Below are 23,187 nucleotides of genomic sequence, written 5' to 3'. Positions count from 1 at the left end.
CAGGGATCGAAACTAATTTCTAGATCCCAGATTAGTAGAAATCAGTGGGAATGAGTACAAGTTAAGTTACAAGTAGGCTGGGCAAGTAGATATTTTCCAATGTTGATTTTAATTTTACATACGGGACGGGACGTAGCCCAGTGGTAAAGCGCTCGCTTGATGTGCGATCGGTTTAGTATCGATCCCCGCCGGTGGGCTCATTAGGCTATTTCTCGTCACAAACATCTGTGGATGCAAAAGTGTCATTGAATATATTTTTGGTAGACAAAAACATTTAATTCTGGAATTCTTTTGTAAGTTACCAATGACCAATATGAGTATAAATGTTTTAACTTCTACCCCTGATTTAAGAATGTTGAAAAGACAGGAATGGTGGTTTAACATTGTCCCAATACATTGTTTTTAATCGGTGACTAATGGGTGTTAAACAGATATGAAGGGACATTGACATCGTTGGCATGTGAGTTCAGGAGAAACCTTGAACATAATAACCCAATTGTTTTTTGCATAACCCATCATGCATGAGTGAAAAACTGGTTACATAAAACTTGATTTGCATGAAGGACACACAAACAAAACTATTTTCTCACAACTTTCAGAGGCCTGAAATGGTGAAATTTACTTGTTATGTTCGACAGTAATATCGAGTTTCCACAATGATTCATGAAGAAACTGTAACCTTGAGCATTATGCATTGGTATATGTAGGTCATAGGATTGGTTATTGCTTCCTGGTTAAAGTTTATTTTGTTTAACGACACCACTAGAGCACATTGATTTATTAATCAGCGGCTGTTGGATGTCAAACATTTGGTAATTTTGTCATAGTTATAGAGAGGAAACCTGCTAAATTTTTCCATTAATAGCAAGGGATCTTGTATATGCACCATCCCACAGACAGTATAGCACATACCACAGCTTTTGATATACCAGTTGTGGTACACTGGCTGGAATGAGAAATAATCCAATGGGCCCACTGATGGGGATCGATCCCAAATCAACTGTGCATCAATCGAGTGCTTTACCACTGGGCTATGTCCTGGCCCTCTTGCTTGCTGGTATACATAAAACAAATATCCCTGTCCATCTTCTTGTGTATTTTATTTACACATTTCTTGCTGGTATACATAAAACAAATATCCCTGTCCATCTTCTTGTGTATTTTATTTACACATTTCTTGCTGGTATACATAAAACAAATATCCCTGTCCATCTTCTTGTGTATTTTATTTACACATTTCTTGCTGGTATACATAAAACAAATATCCCTGTCCATCTTCTTGTGTATTTTATTTACACATTTCTTGCAGGACCTTTCACACTTTGTGTTTGTACACATTAAAAATCATATTTTCAAGTTAGCATGTAATTATTGTTATTTTTAAAAATTATTATTTCTAATCCTCTGTCCTCTTTCCCTTCTCTCCTCTAATTTTCAGCGTTACTTTCATATACATGTCCATGTAAAATCAGGCCACTTCTTACTGTTGTATCAGGTTTAGATTTAAATAGCAAGTTGCTCAGCTGCCTTCAGTTCACTAGGAAGTTCAGTTTTACAATAAGCGGCTCAGCTGCCTTCAGTTCACTAGGAAGTTCAATATTTTACAATAAGCGGGGCATGCTGTCTGCTTCCTGGTTTATGTAAAATCATATTCATTGTTGCTCCTTGTATAGAAATGTTTGCAAGAGAGTTCTGTAAACAGATAGGGAGAACAGCATTATTTGTGGTTATACTTATTAAAAATCTAGAAATTGTTATAACTTGATGACTGTATAGATGAATTACAATACATTTGAACAATGAGGAGTGGTAAAAATTGTATGTTACACATTTTTATTAGGGGTAAATCGTATCCATTTAGCATTTATATGTTACATCATTTATTGCCTGAATACGAAAAATTCTAATTGTGACTGCATAAAGCAGATAATAACAAAGGAAGGAATCCGATTTAAATGTGACATCTCAACACATTTGTAAGTCGGTAGCTTGTCGACATGTATGTGCATATGTTCTGGAGACTCTAAAAGAAACCCATTTACAGCACAGACATTAATTTTACCAATTAGCGGCAATCAACCTTTTGTATTTGTTAGACTGGGTAGCACATATTATGGCCATTAATAAACTAGTGAAAAAAACACCGGCCTTGGTGGCGTCGTGGTTAAGCCATCGGACTACAGGCTGGTAGGTACAGAGTTCTTCAGGGCTCAGTGGGTAGGTGTAAGGCCACTACACCATCTTCTTTCTCATTAATCACTAACCAACTAACAACTAACCCACTGTCCTGGACAGACAGCCCAGGTAGCTGAGGTATGTGCCCAGAACAGCGTGCTTGAACGGTAATTGGTTATAAGCACGAAAATAAGTTAAAATGAAATTAAGTCAAAGAACGCTGGCCTCAATAGAACCCAGTGGTCCACCAAATCCATCACACCTTAAGAAAATGTGCTACAACTGGGCCACATCCATCTCCTTTGTAATTAACAAGTGCCCCACATGTCCAGATCTTTGCATAAAGTATTTTGGTTGTCGTGGCTTGGGCAGTTGATTGTATACTAAAGGAATGAAGTAAAGGAACACATAACTAGTATAACAGTAAATACTGACTAATCAAACTCTCATCCATAATATCAGACAGTTAACTATGTTGCTGGAAGTCAACCAGTGCTGACACTCAGTCCCACATTACATCTTTGTAGTTTATGTATGTGCTGAGTCAGCGTTTTTTAAAACCACAACATCCGGGAACACAGTGATAGGGTTGCATGCCCTAATATGGTATACATGTCAGCCAATCAGGTGGCAATGTCGCTGTGCTCTCGCTTGGTTCAAACTAGCTTCCGGCTACAAGTCCAGGCGGACGCACTTAATCAGAAGCAAAGTGAAAAAAAATTGAGATGTTGTTGTGTTTTTAACAGACATAACTACTCTAATGAAGATTTAAATGTGGTGTCAAATACTGTATGTTCTCTTACATCTTTCTATCAGTATCCTAGAGAAGTGGAATTATGCAGACCTCTACATGAAAAATGTTTGAGAGAATTAATTAATTGCCCCACTAACTTAGATTATGGGGAACAATTCATTCATTCATTCATTCATTCATTCATTCATTCATTTCAACTTATTTTCGTGTTTATATCCAATTAAGGTTCAAGCACGCTGTCCTGGGCACATACCTCAGCTATCTAGGCTGTCTTTCCAGGACAGTGGGTTAGTGGTTAGTGAGATGGAAGTCAGTGTAGTAGTCTTACACATACCCATTGAGCTATTAAAACTTGCTTTGGGTGGAAGCTGATACCGGGCTGCGAACCCAGTACCTACCAGTCTTATGGCCTAATCATGACACCACTGAGGCTGGTGGGGAGCAACTTAAGATATTACCATATTAATACGATATAAATTTGCATGCTTAGGAGAGCTAAATTTGACATTCTTTGAACTGGTCTCAGCGGAATGATTGGAAGTGAGAGTGATAGCTCGAACCCTCAAATGGTGAGGTCTAATTATGTACATGTGTATGTAACTACCGGTATGTAACACTGTAAGCTGTTTACCTCCTCAACTTGAGTTTTGTGTTCAGTACAGGAAACACTCTCATGTTACAAGTGGGAATGTTGTAATGAGATGGTGGTGAATTAAACATTATCAAGCCGCTTTAAGAGAGAAACAAACACAACTCAGCAATACACAATTATTTAAGAAGTTAACAAAAGAACACACATTTTAAATTCAGTTTTGTAGTACTTAGTGTATATAAATTTATGAATTGGCCTATAAATATTATTATAGGACATTATAGGTAGTACTAAACCAAATAAATTCCGGCTGGGTTAAAGTTCGAGGTGAAACCAAACTTTTGATAGAGAAGTGAACACTACAAGTCCTGTGATTTGTGATAAATATGAGTGTATTGGTTGTAAAAAAAAAAGTTTCATCTGGGCAAAAAATTATTGCAATTTTGTTTTATCTAGTACCACTGTGTCAAGTAGCCTTGTGCTTGAAACATGTATGGAGTACCTGTGAAAAAAAAGTACTAAAATTTTGTGCGGAACTAGGGTAGTCATAGACGCTACCTGTTATCTCAGAAATTAGCAGCTTGACCCCCAATATTTTCTGATTCACTTTAAGGGTGAGGGGTGGTAGTATTTATATCCGTGGCGTTTATGTTGATTGATACGCTGCAGGTAGGAGTTTTAACCACATATGTTACTATTGTCGTCTGTGGGATTTGATTTGGTAGTATACACCCTATACATACATATATGCACATGAATTACTAAGTGTAAATTTCTTGTTTTGAAAGCTTTAAGCAAGTATTTAAAATATGTTAAAATACAGAAAATTGGTAGCTAAATATTGTTTTAACTTTATTAAAACTTGTGCATTTAATAGCTAATTAAGGTTCAAGCATGCTGTCTTGGGCACACGTGGCTGTTTGGACTGTCTGTTAAGTTGTCAGTGGTTAGTGATAGAAGTCATTGTAATAGCCATTAAAACTTGCCCTATATAGCTTAACACAGCATTTGGTATTTACGGCTAATGGCTTAAAGTTAAACATTATACCACCAAGGCCAGTTACCGAGGTAACATTTAGAACTTGCAGTTTAAACTGAGCAGATACAACATAGCTGGCACTAAAGTCTAGCACACATAGCACATACAACTGTTTTTAAAAAACAGAAACATGTTTCATGTTTATTCAACGTTAACCGCAGAGGTCCGAAACGAGTAACGCACACAGTGAATGAAAACGTGAAGCACGACAAGTAGCTCCCCCAAACTATGAAGTCACGTGATCATGGGGTTTGACATTTTGGTATCATGTACCTTCCATTCGTTGCCTGATTGGTTTATCATCAACTGATATTTCACCAATAGTGAATTTTTGTTTAGCTAGCAAAACACATTGGAGTGATACACCTAAACATGTTTTTTAAAATCAAAACAAGTTTGATTCGCAAAACATGTTTCCTTAAACAATATTTTTTGTTTTCTGACAGTGCACAAAGAAAACAAAATCAACCTAAATATGTTTTTTATTGGCTTACCTGGTGGTAACCAACAGAAACTGTAACTGCATGTACATATTTTTGTACTAGAATGTACATATATGATAGGCCTATAAAGATAGCAGGCCATTAAACTATGATATAATTAAATCACTTTTGTTTACATAATGTGACCCTATCCACTTGAGGTCCAGGAATATCTGCCATGATAACAACACACTGGCTCTGTCTGGGGTTTACATCTGTAGACAACCAAGCACATGTTCAAATTTGAAGTTCTTTATTCTTGTTCTTGAATTGTTTTCTTATTCTCTAAGTTCTTAATTCTAGGAATCCAAATACAGATTGACAAAGATATAAAAAATAAAATAACTAAGTACTGTGTCTTTTCTATATCAATACATTAATAATACTAGAAAATTATATATTCACTATCTTGTAATTACAGCATTTACGGTAATTTACGGTACAATCGGGCTAACAAGAAAGAAGTGTTTTATTTAACGACGCACTCAACACATTTTATTTACGGTTATATGTCGTCAGACATATGGTTACGGACCACACAGATTTTTTTTTTTTTTTTTTGAGGAAACCCGCTGTTGCTACATATGCTACTCTTTTATGACAGGCAGCAAGGGATCTTTTATTTGCGCTTCCCGCAGGCAGGATAGCATAAACCATGGCCTTTGTTAAACCAGTTATGGATCACTGGTCGGTGCAAGTGGTTTACACCTACCCATTGAGCCTTGCGGAACACTTACTCAGGGTTTGGAGTCGGTATCTGGATTAAAAATTCCATGCCTCGTCTGGGATTCGAACCCAGTACCTACCAGCCTGTAGACCGATGGCCTGCTACGACGCCACCAAGGCCAGTTTTGGGCTAACAATGTGAAATATAAAAATGCGTTTTTACTTACCGTATATTGCCGTGTATTAGCCGACTTTCCAAAAGAAGAGAGTCGGCTTATACATGGAGGCAACAAATTGGAGCATAAAATTCTGATTGAAAATACTCTTGACCGTGACGTATAAATTTTTATCAGACCCTTAGCCTTTCACAGATTATATAACAATAATTTGTGCACAGTATAAATAAAACACTCCATCATGCAATATTATGCAGTTTTTTGTTCTTGAATGCATTATAAGTTTGATGAATAATAATAAAAAAAAATTATTGTCATTTCAATGGTAAAAACATATTCTTTCCAACTGTCTGCATCTTTGTTTGACCTGTGCTGGGACCAGTCTTTCATATATATACTTTTTGCTGTCCAGTAAATAAATTAATTACTTGTGTGCAGTGATATGTTGTTACAGCTTGAATTATTTATTTTTCTGTTATGCTTTATCAGTTCTAAATTATTTTTCACGGCATGGTAGATGTTAGCATTGCCGCATTGACTGCGATCGCGATTAACGTGTTTGAAATAATTAAAGGGAAAACAAATATAATGAACAAGAAAAGCACAAGTCTATTTGTTGACAGTATTATTGAAATCGAAACAACATACAGCTGGACAAAAGATGACTTCGGCTTATACACAAGGCCGATGATTCTGTACTAGATATTTAGATACGGTCGGCTTATCCAAGGAGTTGGCTAATACACAACAATATACGGTATATATATAACATTAAAATCAATAACCCAAGAAATATAAAAGAAGTTTCTTGCATAGAAAGTCAAAAGATTTATATTAAACATGGGGATGACAGGTATATTTTCTTTACCATTGTTTTGGGCGTTCTTAAATCTTGTCATCTGCACATGGTTGGTTGCCATTACGTTAGAATTATCTCCCTTGGCCAATGGTAAAACAACGGGTGATATATAATCAACAATAAAATTAAGCAAAAGCGAAATTTCCCCTCAAATAACTAAAAGTACTCTAGTGAACTTCACAACACAGTTAATTAATTCAAACCGATTATTTGACCACTACAACATCCATGTTTAATGAATAAACTTTAATGGGTTTTTTTAAAAGCATATGCTAATTCAAGAAAAGTCACAGAGTTGAAGTTCATTGTAGGGGATAATATATCTTATATACTACTCAAAAGAATTTAAGGGTAAAATTTTTTATAACCAAATAAGTTTCAGAGTGTATTAGATTGATGATGTGAACTACACCAAACATTTTATTTATTGTTCCATATTTACAAAAAACCACAAATAAACGTCACTGTATACAAGAAAGTCACATGACATGCTGTCAAAGTTGAAGGTTGTCAAACATGGATTTTACACATTAGAACATTCGTTTAATAGTGTGTGAATCCACCCCTGGTGCGAATACACTCGACACATCGTTGCCTCATGCTGTTGATCAGACATCTGAAGAACTCTTGGGGAATGGCCTGCCACTCTGCCATAAGAAGTTGACCCAGATCATGAAGGTTGGCCGGAGGGGCATGGTTATCCCGAACTCTCCTGCCTAATTCGTCCCAGGCGTGCTCTATTCAAGTCAGGCGAATATGCTAGCCAATCCATCCTGGCGATACCTTGTTGTCTGAGAAAGTCCGTTACCACCCTGGCTCGGTGGGGTCTGGCATTGTCATCCTGCAGAACTGCCCCGCCGCCAATCTGCTGAAGGCCTGGGAGAACCAACGGCCGGATAATCTCATTCAGATAGCGGATTCCATTCAGATTGCCATCCACCACATAGAGGGGGGTCCTGTGGTGGATAGAGATGCCGCCCCACACCATGACGCTGCCACCACCGAACCGGTGACGTTGTCTAACGTTAACGTCAGCGAAGCGCTCCCCAGGACGTCTGTAGACACGAACCCGACCGTCGTTGAACTGGAGACTAAACCTGGACTCATCAGTGAACATCACTCGACCCCACTGAACACGTTGCCACCGCAGATGAAGCGTGCACCAGTGACGTCTGGCCGTTCTGTGACGTGGTAGAAGTGGTGGTCGAACAGCCTGGCGACGGCAGCGTAGATTATTGGCTCTCAGACGATTGCATATGGTTTGATCAGACACTCGAGTTCCAGTCGCAGTCCGCAGATTGTCACGTAATCGGCGTGCAGTGGTTGTGCGTTGACGTAGAGCCATATTGGTGATGTAGCGGTCCTCTCTATTTGTAGTGCTTCGGGGTCTTCCCGAATGTGGACGATTTCGAACAGAATTCGTTGCTTGGTACCGTTGCCACAGTCGGCCAACGACACTCTGACTGACACCAAGTCTCAGAGCAACATTTCTTTGCGTATTGCCATCCTGAAGCCAAGCAATAGCCCTTCCTCGATCTTCGATAGTCAGTTGAAGTCGTACCATTGTCGAATTTGGAGTGTGCACCGTACACGAACGCAAGCTCCAATTATACGGAAATTCAGCATTGGGAACATGGAATACATGTGCAAAGCGTGCAAATGAAGCGCTTTGTGAAAAAGCAAGTTATGGGCACTTAGCAGACCTTTCGCTTTCGCCCGAATTTACGTGCAAATGTAAGCATGTTTTTGCCATTAGAACTAGTCGACAGTGTCAATGACTGGATTTTAATTCATTTATGGGTTGCTTAGACCCACTTTCGTCAAAATGGAACAATACCATGCGTGACATGGTCTAGCTAATATAATTGACATTCAGAAAATAATGTTGAAAATATCGTCTGACCCTTAAATTCTTTTGAGTAGTATATATTGTTTTAGCAATATTTTCAGAATGCTTAGGTTTTGTAATTTAAAATCCAAATGCTAAGTCATGCGACTTAATTTTTTTATTCCTATGCAAGTTACATACATGTAAAACCACTATGATGCAGCAAAACAAATATAAAAAGTTGTAATTTGTCTTTGGAAAGTTTTAATAATTATTTCTAATTGATGCAAGATGATGTAAGTGATCTAAATCTAAACAACTTAACTTACTGAGATAATAACCGTATCTGTGCATAAGTAAGTTAAAGTTTGTTTTGTTTAACGACACCACTAGAGCACATTGATTAATTAATCATCAGCTATATATTTCATGTCAAACATTTGGTAATTCTTACATGTTGTCATCAGAGGAAATCTGCTATATTTTTCTGTTAGCAGCAAGAGATCTTTTATATGCACTTTCCCACAGAGGGGAAAGCACATACCACGGCCATTAAATAAAACCTTTCCTTCCTTCTAACGTATACAAATTACGTACAAGATCTCTGCATAAGTATAAGTCCACTAAAGTGTGTGTTGGCCTTGTAACTCAATTACTATTTCACTGGAATATTGGATTATTTTCACATTTTCAGAAATAGTACGGTAATAATTTTTTAACCATAGCTAAATTTGTTCCCTAAAATAGTTGAGACAAACAGGTTAGAAACATTAAGAGAAACACAAGAAATACTTAAAATGATTTAGATGTAAAAAGATCAAAGAATTGTCACAATGACACAGTGGAACTCTTTTGTTGATGCTTCTAGCATGTTAACTGTTTGTTTGATTGTTTGTTTTGTTTAACTACATCACTAGAGCACATTGATTTATTAATTATCGGCTATTGGTGTCAAACATTTGGTAATTTTTTTACATATAGTTCTTTAGAGGAAACCCGCTACATTTTTCCATTAGTAGCAAGGGATATTTTATATGCACCATCCCACAGACAGGATAGCACATACCATGACATTTGGTGTACCAGTCGTGGTGCTCTGGCTGGAATGAGAAATAGCCCAATGGACCCACTGATGGGGATCGATTCTAAACCAACTGTCCATCAGTTGAGAGCTTTACCACTGGGCTATGCCCTAGCATGTAAACAAATCTATGAAAGTAAGTAAATGTATATTTTTGGTTTCTAAAATAATGGCTTTAGGTATCATGAAATCGTGTTGCAAGCAGTCGAAAATAAAATATTTCTCCTCATACCAGCAAAGAATTAATTTTGCTACTTTTTTCAGCTTGTTGCTCCCTAAAACCCCCCATACTAAATTGGTCTTGAATATGCCCATGAGTATCTACATTTAAACTCTTCTGTGGTGGGTGGGTGGGAGGGACATACCCCACGACCAACCTAGAATACTTGCATCCTTCCAATGCTCAACTCTATTGCTTTTCACAACTTTAGATTGTACCACTTCTGTTTATTTTTCACTTTACACTGTCCCACCGTTATATCTCTTTATGTAAATGTTAAAAAATCTATTAAGGTCTTCTGTAGTTTGGTTTCCTTTTGTACAGTTTATACATGTATACAATTTATGTACTGGCTTAATTGCCAGTTTACAGTGTTCAATTACAAGTACAAGCACATACGGTGTAGGTGTCTCAGGTACATTTGTGTATCTGGTGACCCATTTTCAGTAAGCTTTTAGGTAAACAGACCACACACTCCAGTTAAGCACCTGGTTTCAGGACAGTCAAAATCTTTTCAGTAATATTAATAATTTGGTTATTTAAAGTTTAATTCCAGTCTTAAATCATATAAATATTTCAGGCTGCTAATTTAACATGATTCTGTGCTTTTACACATCCCAGATTGTGGGTCAGAAGTGGAAGATTATGTGATTGAATTCCAAAATATCTATATCATTTTACCATTCTGGAAGAATCCTGAAACAAAATTCCCAAATTCAGTGCCTACATATTCTTCACAATTTTTTAATAGTGTTATCCTTATGTGACTATGTTGTGGTTATATTATTATCCATATGGTTAAAAATAATTTTAACACTTGTCTTATATTGTATGCTATAAAGATTGCACTCCTGTTTTTACAGAACTTTGTATAGCTTGGAGAAATGAACAATTTCAGTGTAGTGGAATATCTTGTAGAAGACTTGCATTAATTGAGAAACATAAGTTTCACTACTCTGGACACTCAAACCAGTTATTATCTGTAATGCACTGGTGTAGGAAGCGGGGAAAGGGTGTGTGTGTGCAGCAGTATTATGGGTCGTATTATGGCATGGTGTTGTCTGTACATACGTCTGTCTGTTAACATTTTCTTATCCAGACCATATCTTGCATACAGATGCATACAGGACCATTAAACCTCACATGTAGGAACAACTTGGGATGGCGGTGTGTCGCGTACTATTACTAGGTCACTGTGACCTACTTTTCATGATTTACTGCACATAACAGGAAATTTTGTCCGGACCATATCTTGCATACAGATGCATACAGGACCATCAAACCTCACATGTAGGAACAACTTAGGATGGTGGTGTGTCATGTACTATTACTAGGTCACTGTGACCTACTTTTTACGGTTTACTTTACATACCAGTTAATCCTTGTCCGGACCATATCTAGCATACAGATGCATACAGAACCATGAAACCTCACATGTAGGAACAACTTGGGACATATTAAATATAACTTACCATTTGTGACACCCAATAGCCGATGTGTATTTTTGTGCTGGGGTGTCATTAAACATTCATTCTTTCTTTCATTCATTCATTCATTCATTCATTCATTCATTCATTCATTAATATAGATATGGTTTTCCATCAAACTCCTCACCGGTACTCTTGTTATATATTTTTACATGTATTTATATATATGTGTGTGTGTGTGCCCCACCCCCCACTTTTTGGCAACTTTCTACACCTGTGCCATTATCATTTGCAGGCCTCTGAAAACAGTAAATACAGGTTACAACAACTTAACAGTTGTAGTGATGTTCCAATGATCAGTTATAATTAAAACATTCATCAGTGGGCTCCACCAGTGTGATGATCATTTTAATACATTTTATGATCAGTTGTCACTAAAATATTAATTGAATAATTGTTCCTCCAGTTTAGATGACGGAATTAATATGAATATGTTGGGGTTGACCAATATTTTCATTATAAAAGATAAGAAAGAAGTTAATGTTTTATTGAATAATGGATTAAATTGGAAAAGGCACTCAGTAGTGAGGATTCGTGAAAAATAATTAACTCGTCCCTACAGGGCTCGTGAATTATTTTTCACAAATTTACGCCTTGTACACTAAAATGGTGTAAATCAAATGGACAGTATTCTGACCATTGAATCAACTTTTATTCACTGTCAGCTAGGCCATAATATAATCAGCTATGGATGTTCATTTCCATGTCTCAAGGATAGAAGCATGCCAGGCTTTTTTTTTTATTATCCCCCTTTTCAGTTTTTTTGCTTAATGTTCTATATTTCCAATGTCCTGAAAATATGAATTAAAAAATAAAATGTTACCCCTGCCCCCATTTTGAAAAAACATTTGGATGAAAATCTAAAATTTATTTACTATGACTTAATTAAAAGATAGAAATACATTAGAAACACTAATTACGAATTTGTCTTATTAAGTATAGTATTTATTTTATTACAAATTTAATGCCAATGAAAACAGAGATGGTTAAATGCCAACTTTTAAACTATCTGACATTTTGTTGGCCAATTGGTGAAGTCATACTTCATACTAATAAGGTCATTGGTTAGTAAGCACTACTAAATCACCCAATAATAATGTCATATGTTACACAATTAAGGTATTTTCTGAGAGCTGTCCCAAAATTGATGACGTCCGTGTGTGTGTGGGGAGGGGTGTTGGTGTGGGTGTTGGTGTGTTGGTATGTGGGTGGGGGTGTGTTGGTTTGTGTGGGTATGATGGGTGTGTGTGTGTTGGTGTGGGGGGTGTTGGTGTGTGTGTGGGGTGTTGGTGTGGGGGGTGTGTTGGTGTGGGGTAGGTGTGTGTTGGTGGGTGATGGGTGTTGGTGGGTGCGTGTATGAGGGCAGCAGACCTCACTGTGAAAACAACTGAGGAGTAATTGAATTCACACGCTAAAGGGAGCTAAAAACTACTCTTCTTGAACTACTCTCAATAGAAGCAATAGTGATAGCTAGTGCTGCAACGATAAACCGGTATACCACGATAATTGATCAGCTCGATACGGTACAGTTTTGCGTATCGCAATTTGTACACACTATTTTTTCTCTTGTATCTTATTTGACTTGAAATAGACAAACAAACAAACAAAAACCTCATTTTATTAATTGGTGATGACAGGAAATGTAACAAACACGTCAAGCATAGTCGGCTTACTTGTTGGCATATGAAGTGATAGGTCGGTTATACTTGTTTCTAACTTCTAAGCAAAACATGTTAAAAGTCCATTAAAAATAACCAGTTAATGATAATTATTACAAATAAAACCGGCCTCAATGGCGTCGTGGCAGGCCATCGGTCTACAGGCTGGTAGGTACTGGGTTCGGATCCCAGTCGAGGCATGGGATTTTTAATCCAGATACCGACTCCAAACCCTGAGTGAGTGCTCCGCAAGGCTCAATGGATAGGTGTAAACCACTTGCACTGACCAGTGATCCATAACTGGTTGAACAAAGGCCATGGTTTGTGCTATCCTGCCTGAAGCGCAAATAAAAGATCCCTTGCTGCTAATCGGAAGAGTAGCCCATGTAGTGGCGACAGCAGGTTTCCTCTTAGAATCTGTGTGGTCCTTAACCATATGTCTGACGCCATATAACCGTAAATAAAATGTGTTGAGTGCGTCGTTAAATAAAACATTTCTTTCTTTCTTATTACAAATAAATGTTTTGTTACTTACACATTATTATTCATTGTTCATTTACATTGGAATACGGCTACGGCTATCATCTTCAAAGAAATAAACCAACAAGTGAGAATCGAAAAGAAAATTATGCTACTAATAAATGTTGTGGTTTATATAATCATTTAGGTCTATGATGGAATCAATATTACAAATATTTCTATTTATATACTTAGTAGGTGGCGTCGTGGCAGGCCATCGGTCTACAGGCTGGTAGGTACTAGGTTCGGATCCCAGTCGAGGCATGGGATTTTTAATCGAGATACCGACTCCAAACCCTGAGTGAGTGCTCCGCAAGGCTCAATGGGTAGGTGTAAACCACTTGCACCGACCAGTGATCCATAACTGGTTCAACAAAGGCCATGGTTTGTGCTATCCTGCCTGTGGGAAGCGCAAATAAAAGATCCCTTGCTGCATGTCGTAAAAAGAGTAGCCTATGTGGCGACAGCGGGTTTCCTCTAAAAACAGTGTCAGAATGACCATATGTTTGACGTCCAATAGCCGATGATAAGATAAAAAATCAATGTGCTCTAGCGGCGTCGTTAAATAAAACAAACAAACTTTACTTTATATACTTAGTATTACTTATTTAACTCAAACTAGCTATGTTAAGTTTTATGCACAAAAAATGCGTGCAATTATTATTTAGATCATTAAAAAGTTTATGCTACTGCTTTCATTAAAAAACCCAACCCATAAATATTAAATTTAAATAATATCATCTATATTGCAATACATATTCAGGCAAGTGCGCAGGGGGGGGTTTGGGGGTCGATACCCCCCCGCCCCCCACCTCTGCTCAAGGCGAATTTTTTTTTCATATCCCGATTTTTTACATTCCTGTGAAAGCAGCTCGGCTAGCCAGCAGAAATCACATCAGAATAGTCCTAGAAGGGGTAAATTTTTCAATAAGTGATAGCTCTCCTTAAACAGTGAGATCTGGGGCCTAATTCACAAAGGTCTCTTAGGCTCTGCTAGACAACAAAACATCCTCTTTGTAAGTCTTTTGACATTGCACTGTGAGATCGCAAAGTTGTGAGAGTTTAGTGAATTTGGCCCCTGAAGCAGGAAACATTTTTTTTGGTATATTTATCAACCACAGAATTAAATTTTATTTGAACCATGGGAAGCGCAAATAAAACATCCCTTGCTGCCTGTCATAAAAGAGTAGTCTATGTGGCGACTGCGAGTTTCTAGTAAAAAACAGTGTCAGAATGATCATATGTTTGACGTCCAATAGCCGATGATAAGATAAAAAAAATCAATGTACTCTAGTGGTGTCGTTAAATAAAACAAACTTTACTCTTTTTTTTGGGCCCCTGGAGCAGGAAACATTTTTTTGGGTATATTTATCAATCACAATTAAATTTTATTTGAACCAAATATCATTAAGCATGATAGACTCCTTCAAAATTTCAGCAGAACCACCAGGCAGAAAATATAAATAAATAACAGTGCGTCCAGCCTACACTATGTAACTAATTCTGGAATGGTCCCCAGCAAAAAGTATTAAGAAAAAAAACCCACATTGTAAGTGACAGCTTGAGTGATAAAGAATAAAAAATTATTTGGCTAGCTAATATATAGCTGGCACCAACCCAATGTGTGCATTCCTCTAGAAGGTTGACTTAATTTACAGTACCCAGTATATGAAACAATGTCCCAGTTAGAGTTAGACACTATTAACTTGGCATGGTATCTGATGAAAACCGATCAAATATAATTAACACCTCTGAAGAACATACAGGGACGAGCTGCTGTGATGTGTGTAATGTATTTAAAATAACAAGACAACTCATTCATTCATTTCAACTTATTATCGTACTTATATCCAATTAAGGTTCAAGCACGCTGTCCTAGGCACATACCTCAGCTATCTGGGCTGTCTGTCCAGGACAGTGGGTTAGTTGTTAGTGGTTAGAGAGAGAGTAGAGGGTGTAGTGGCCTTACTCATTGAGCCTTTAAGAACTCACTCTGGGTTGGAGCCATCCAACTGAAGATCTCTCAACATTGATGTTAGTGTCACACGATGACCATAATGAAAAACAGACTAGTGATAAGAATATCATATGATTCATCACATTTGGTTACTTGTAAGTGACAGGTTTTATTGTTTAACATGTTCCTCAAGTCTAAATGTTACACAGTTCACAGACGATCTGCACTTAAGATGTCCTTACTTTTTTTATTGGGTGGAGGGGAAAAGGGGGGTGGGGGGTCATGCACACATTGTTTTTACAGTAACTTTTTTTTCAATGAATGATATGGCATTGGCAACCTGGTCATTGCCTAGTTGCAGCCAGTCATATATCTTTAAATTGTTATCACATTTATGTGTGTTAACAGTATTTGTTTCCAGAAATAATAAATAATGTTCTCGACAATGTGTGTAAGGAAGCAAAATATCACATGTGTTTATGACATGGATATTGTGGGTAAGTTACAGAATATCACATGTGTTTATGACATGGATATTGTGGGTAAGTTACAGAATATCACGTGTTTATGACATGGATATTGTGGGTAAGTTACAGAATATCACGTGTTTATGACATGGATATTGTGGGTAAGTTACAGAATATCACATGTGTTTATGACATGGATATTGTGGGTAAGTTACAGAATATCACGTGTTTATGACATGGATATTGTGGGTAAGTTACAGAATATCACGTGTTTATGACATGGATATTGTGGGTAAGTTACAGAATATCACGTGTTTATGACATGGATATTGTGGGTAAGTTACAGAATATCACGTGTTTATGACATGGATATTGTGGGTAAGTTACAGAATATCACGTGTTTATGACATGGATATTGTGGGTAAGTTACAGAATATCACGTGTTTATGACATGGATATTGTGGGTAAGTTACAGAATATCACGTGTTTATGACATGGATATTGTGGGTAAGTTACAGAATATCACGTGTTTATGACATGGATATTGTGGGTAAGTTACAGAATATCACATGTGTTTATGACATGGATATTGTGGGTAAGTTACAGAATATCACATGTGTTTATGACATGGATATTGTGGGTAAGTTACAGAATATCACGTGTTTATGACATGGATATTGTGGGTAAGTTACAGAATATCACGTGTTTATGACATGGATATTGTGGGTAAGTTACAGAATATCACGTGTTTATGACATGGATATTGTGGGTAAGTTACAGAATATCACGTGTTTATGACATGGATATTGTGGGTAAGTACAGAATATCACATGTTTATGACATGGATATTGTGGGTAAGTTACAGAATATCACGTGTTTATGACATGGATATTGTGGGTAAGTTACAAAATATCACATGTGTTTATGACATGGATATTGTGGGTAAGTTACAGAATATCACGTGTTTATGACATGGATATTGTGGGTAAGTTACAAAATATCACATGTGTTTATGACATGGATATTGTGGGTAAGTTACAGAATATCACGTGTTTATGACATGGATATTGTGGGTAAGTTACAGAATATCACGTGTTTATGACATGGATATTGTGGGTAAGTTACAGAATATCACGTGTTTATGACATGGATATTGTGGGTAAGTTACAAAATATCACATGTGTTTATGACATGGATATTGTGGGTAAGTACAGAATATCACATGTGTTTATGACATGGATATTGTGGGTAAGTTACAGAATATCACATGTGTTTATGACATGGATATTGTGGGTAAGTTACAAAATATCACATGTGTTTATGACATGGATATTGTAGGTAAGTACAGAATATCACATGTGTTTATGACATGGATATTGTGGGTAAGTTACAGAATATCACATGTGTTTATGACATGGATATTGTGGGTAAGTTACAGAATATCACATGGATATTGTGGGTAAGTTACAGAATATCACATGTGTTTATGACATGGATATTGTGGGTAAGTTACAGAATATCACATGTGTTTATGACATGGATATTGTGGGTAAGTTACAGAATATCACATGTGTTTATGACATGGATATTGTGGGTAAGTTACAGAATATCACATGTGTTTATATATCACATGTGTTTATCACATAGATATTGTGGGTAAGTTACAGAATATCACATGTGTTTATGACATGGATATTGTGGGTAAGTAACAGAATATCACATGTGTTTATGACATGGATATTGTGGGTAAGTAACAGAATATCACATGTGTTTATGACATGGATATTGTGGGTAAGTGTGACTGTACATGCTCTTAATTTTGTTTTCGCCTGTGGCGATATTAATTGTTTTAGAAGGCCGTGTGCAGTTCCAAATTGCACTTATCCAGGTGGGCAACTTGTTACGTAATACTTCTGCGCGACGGTCCTCGATCGGTACGCCTAATACACACCCAGAGCAGGTGTGGCGGCCATGTGGCTAGTAGTTATGTAATATCTCCGGTAGTGCTGTTTATGGCCAGGGGATTGCTCGCGGAATGGCGACAGCCAGTCTGACGATCAGAGAAAATATACCGATTCTGAGAGAGGTGGAATATCAGATGATAGGGGGAGGACCGCCTTGTACCCCCAGGCGATATTCTGATTTTATAATAAATAGCTAGTTTTTTAGAGATATCGGGGAGAAGCAAAAAGGACGGCTCCCAGGGAACGTTGTCCATTTGGACTTTGGGTAAATATATTATTTCTGCTCTGTTGTATAACCTTGATGTGATTGATGTGACTTTTAAATATTTTAATACTGTATTATACCAATATTCTTTAGACAGTGTCTTCGGTCATCTGACGAAGTAAATCGTAGACTTATTGTTCTAACATTATACGAGTATTTGGTAATATAAAGCTTAGCCAGTCATCCTAGAGGACCTAGGTAAACTGTAGGTTATTGTCTTTATTGTGATAGGTACCAGTATTAATTCTGTGTTACAAGGTTATTGAATGAGTAGTTAGGGTTAATTAAAAATTAACCAGCTAGGAATAGTGTTGTAATTCCTTTATTAATTAAGTTCCCCTAGAAGCGTTTCTCAATTATCACACGTGTGGGTGTTGTGTCACGGTGAAGTGATTAGCATATTGTGTAAACTAGACACCTAGAGATTAACTAATTAAGTGATCAGTTCTGGGTTGTTATTATTGTTGTTATTAATTAACTACTGCGGCAGTACATTTGTCAGCGTAGGTTAATACAGATTCCAAAGTGTATTGTGTTTTTGTTGTGTTTTCTAGTGAACTAAACGTGCTATATTATATATACTTTATATAAGATCGTATCTCTGATCATACCTAGACGAGCCAAAGCGGTTTTGAACTGCCCGTTACAGAGAGATCTAATAGATATACAGTTAGGAGAGATATTTGGATAATCGTGTTTTATTCAGTTACGGGTATTATAGAATCCCCGTGGCAGTAAGTTACAGAATATCACATGTATTTATGACATGGATATTGTAGGTAAGTTACAGAATATCACATGTGTTTATGACATGGATATTGTGGGTAAGTTACAGAATATCACATGTGTTTATGACATGGATATTGTGGGTAAGTTACAAAATAAAAGTTCATTATCACTTAGACTATTATACTACCAAAGTTACAATTTGTTTGGTTTATTGATACCACTAGAGCACGTTATTTTATTAATCATCTGCTATTAGATGTCAAACTTTTGGTAATTTTAACAGTTTTAGAGAGGAAACCCGCTCCATTTTTCCATTAGTAGCAATGGATCTTTTATATGTAACATCTCACAGACAGGATAGCACATACCACAGCTGTTGATATACCATTGCTGGAATGAGAAATAGCCCAGTGGGCCCACCGACAGGATCGACCCTAGACCGACTGCTCATCAAGCAAGTGCTTTACCACTGGGCTATGTCCCAATCCCTGGTTGAATAAAATACCTTTCAAGACAAATCTAATTTTTATACTTATCTGGCTCAGTATGACAATCTGGCTGAGTATGACAATCTGGCTGAGTATGACATCATGCTATTAAACAAAAAATCTAGTGTTAAATATATTGTGTAACAACTAATATTCATTTTGATAAACAAAAAAAAATTGTTTTTTAAGTTTAATGTTTGTATTTTTAGAAAAGAGGGAAGGAAAAGGGACGAATTCCACTGGAGACAATCAAAGCAGTTGAAACTGTTGATGACAAGATGCTTGACAATAAGGACAATGTCTTCCAGGTTCGTAATTTTTTGCCGTTTTGATATCTCCAGTGCTCGTACGGTAACATATTTTGGTTTAGCCAATTTTCAGATTTATGGAGTGTCGTTTTGAAAATTGTTTAAATATTGTTAATTTAAGGAATCTTTTATTAGCCAAAGACTAAATGTTGTAGCCACTTTGTATAAAAATTAGCAACTGGCTAATTTGGTAATGAACAGGGTATCTCAGTTGCAATTTCAAAGATTAAACAGTAGCTAAGATTGTTATGTTTTAAAAGAGTTCACTTAGTAATTAGTTTACAGTTTTTGTGTCAGCAGGTTTAAGCTGTCATAACAAATGCATTGTACTTATGGACGTTTAATTTTTCAGAATATGTTCATAATAAATTTGTCAAACAGCTAATTAACCTCTTTGTTATACACATGTGTGTCAACTATAGGTTCAAAGTTTAACATCACCTTTCCAAACAAAAAACATCACAGTGCTTGCTGAAGGTTTGATCCTAGAACCCAAGCGTCTCAGTAAAATGTTCTACCTACTTAGCTAAATCCTATCAAAGTCACCGGCCTCGGTGGCGTCGTGGTTAGGCCATCGGTCTACAGGCTGGTAGGTACTGGGTTCGGATCCCAGTCGAGGCATGGGATTTAATCCAGATACCGACTCCAAACCCTGAGTGAGTGCTCTGCAAGGCTCAATGGGTACTTGCACCGACCAGTGATCCATAACTGGTTCAACAAAGGCCATGGTTTGTGCTGTCCTGCCTGTGGGAAGCGCAAATAAAAGATCCCTTGCTGCTAATCGGAAAGAGTAGTCCATGTAGTGGCGACAGCTGGTTTCCTCTCAAAACTCTGTGTGGTCCTTAACCATATGTCTGACGCCATATAACCGTAAATAAAATGTGTTGAGTGCGTCGTTAAATAAAACATTTCTTTCTTTCCTATCAAAGTTGTGAAACAAAAATCCTCTTCTTTTTTTCTTTTCTTTTTTTCTTCTTCTCTTTTAAAAAAATCATTCTAGAACTTATTTGAATGCTATGTTATATTTTATTTTATTTTAATGTTTTTTGTTTTTTAGATTGTTTACCTGGAAAATTTTGACTTCTACACGTTATATATTGTGACCTTAAATCAAGAACAGAGACAGAGTTGGATTGATGCAATAAGAAGAGGTAACAATTCTGACTTCATGAAATTTTAGAGTGCATTATGTGTAAGTGAAGTTAAAAGTGATTTTACATTTGGACTGTCACTGTTCTTATTACACACTTTTAAAATACAGTTTATTATCAATATGGTGCAAAATAACCGAATTAATAAAAACCATATGAAGGACCACACAAATATTGAGAGAGGAAACTCGCTGTTGCCACTTCATGGGCTACTCTTTTCGAATAGCAGCAAGGGATCTTTTATATATGCACCATCCCACAGACAGGGTATATACCAGTCGTGGTGCATTGGCTGGAATGAGAAATTAAAACGAGTTATTTTTTTCCTACAAAGCGAGGAAGTTAAGGATGGCTCCAAGGAAATGTTTGTGTTGATAGTAATTACAAATAGTTAATTAGACAGGTGCATATGCAGGAATTGTAGAAGGATGGGTCCACACTGTGGTGAGCAGTTTATAAGGGTCGAGTCATGCTCCCTGCCAAAAAAAAAATATTGAAAAAAAAGAATAAAAATTGCTTGAGCAGGGTGGGGTTTTGACCCACAAAATCCACCCCTTGCACACTCACTGTTATAGTTGAAATATGTTTCACTTTTCATTGTAAACCACAAAATCCACCCCTTGCACACTCACTGTTATAGTTGAAATATGTTTCACTTTTCATTGTGAACCACAAAATCCATCCATTGCACACACTGTTATAGTTGAAATATACTAGCGGAAAAAAGTAACAGTGTAACTTGAAACATCAGATAAAATTAACACGGCTCAATATTTTAGCCTGATGTTTTGCACAGTTGACCAGTGAACGCACCGCCACACAATCGCGGGGTCAATTCCGTATTGGCACGTGCCGTTTCGCTTCTTGGACATGGGTCTGTTTTTCAAGGTTTTTCCGCCCAACATTTTACTGCTCCAGCTTTTGTCGACTTTGCTACTGTCGGGTCATTGTTTGGCAACCGGTGGAACAGAAAAGCAGGTTTTTTCGGTTGAAAGTGGTCGTAGAGCAATGCCCAGGCTAAATGTAAATGACCGCCTTCGCGCAATTGGTATGATCCAGGCTGAAATGCTCCATTGCACTGTTGCTACGCAATTTGGTGTCAACATAAACACTATTCAGGCTTTGTCGCGACGTTTTCAACAATTTGGTAATGTCAGAGACCGACCACGTGCAGGTCGTCCACGCGTGACGTCACGACAGCAGGACAATCATACCCGACTCGTGCACCTCAGGAATCACTTCCAAACGGAAAGTCTGACAGCGCGGACCATTCCTGGATTGCGTGCCATCAGCCCCAGAACTGTACGGAATCGATTACGTGAACAGCGTATTTGTTCGCGACGTCCGGCTGTCTGTTCAGTTTTGCTAAGACGCCATCGTGTAGCACGTCAGGCTTGGTGTAGAAGACACTTGCGCTTTAATCGCCGACACTGGGCGGGTATTCTGTTTACAGACGAGTCCAGGTTTCACTTAGACAGCAGCGACGGCCGTTCAAGAGTCTATCGTCGTGTTAGAGAACGTTTTAGTGACGCCTGTATTGTGGAGCGACGTGCTTTTGGCGGAGGCAGTGTCATGGTTTGGGGTGGTATCACGTCAACTGGACGAACACCTATTGTGGTCATCGATGGCAATTTGAACGCCGTAGGCTACCGTGACGACATTATCCAGGCTCACGTCATCCCATTTGTGCAAAGACAGCAACGTCACATCACGCTTCAGCAAGACAACGCTAGACCTCACGTCGCCCGGGTGGTAAGGGATTTCTAGCTCAGCAGAATACCGATGTGTTGCAGTGGCCTGCAGTCTCACCCTATCTTGCACCAATCGAGCATGTCTGGGATGAGATGCAACGTCGTGTACGTGCGCTGCCTAACCAGCCGGTGACGTTGGCAGCGCTGGGTCAGACGTTAGTCCAGATCTGGAACGGCATTCCCCAGGCATTCTTCAACAATTTGGTAGGCTCTATGAGGCGACGGTACCAGGCCTGCATCGACGCAAACCATGGCCATACGCGCTATTAACTTTGTGAACTGATTTTTTACCCCCGTGTCTTTCATCCCCAATACCAATGAAACGACGGATGCTGTGACATTTTAAATGAATTGAAGTTTTGCAGATTTGCCTATTAACCATGCTATCTGATCGTTTCATCGTTTTATGTCTTGAAATTATGTTTTTATCAACATGATAACCATACACAGTTACTTTTTTCCGCTAGTATATGTTTCACTTTTCATTGTGAACCACAAAATCCACCCTTGCACACTCACTGTTATAGTTGAAATATGTTTCACTTTTCATTGTGACCCACAAAATCCACCC

At 37.6% G+C, this 23,187-nt stretch overlaps 1 protein-coding gene across 1 annotated transcript in view; it reads left to right on the top strand.

The window, feature by feature from the left end:
* The window catches only part of LOC121376102 (tyrosine-protein kinase TXK-like), a 51,536-nt gene that overhangs the window by 6,411 nt on the left and 21,938 nt on the right, over positions 1–23,187 (top strand). Inside the window, exons 3-4 of the mRNA XM_041503896.1 lie at positions 19,616–19,714; positions 20,772–20,865. Of these exons, the coding sequence (XP_041359830.1) occupies positions 19,616–19,714; positions 20,772–20,865 (193 nt within the window). The remainder of the gene's footprint in view (positions 1–19,615; positions 19,715–20,771; positions 20,866–23,187) is intronic.

This window comes from Gigantopelta aegis, chromosome 6 (genome assembly GCF_016097555.1).
Source record: "Gigantopelta aegis isolate Gae_Host chromosome 6, Gae_host_genome, whole genome shotgun sequence".
NCBI classification, from domain to species: Eukaryota; Metazoa; Mollusca; class Gastropoda; order Neomphalida; family Peltospiridae; genus Gigantopelta; species Gigantopelta aegis.
This window is presented reverse-complemented; position numbering and strand designations above follow the sequence as displayed.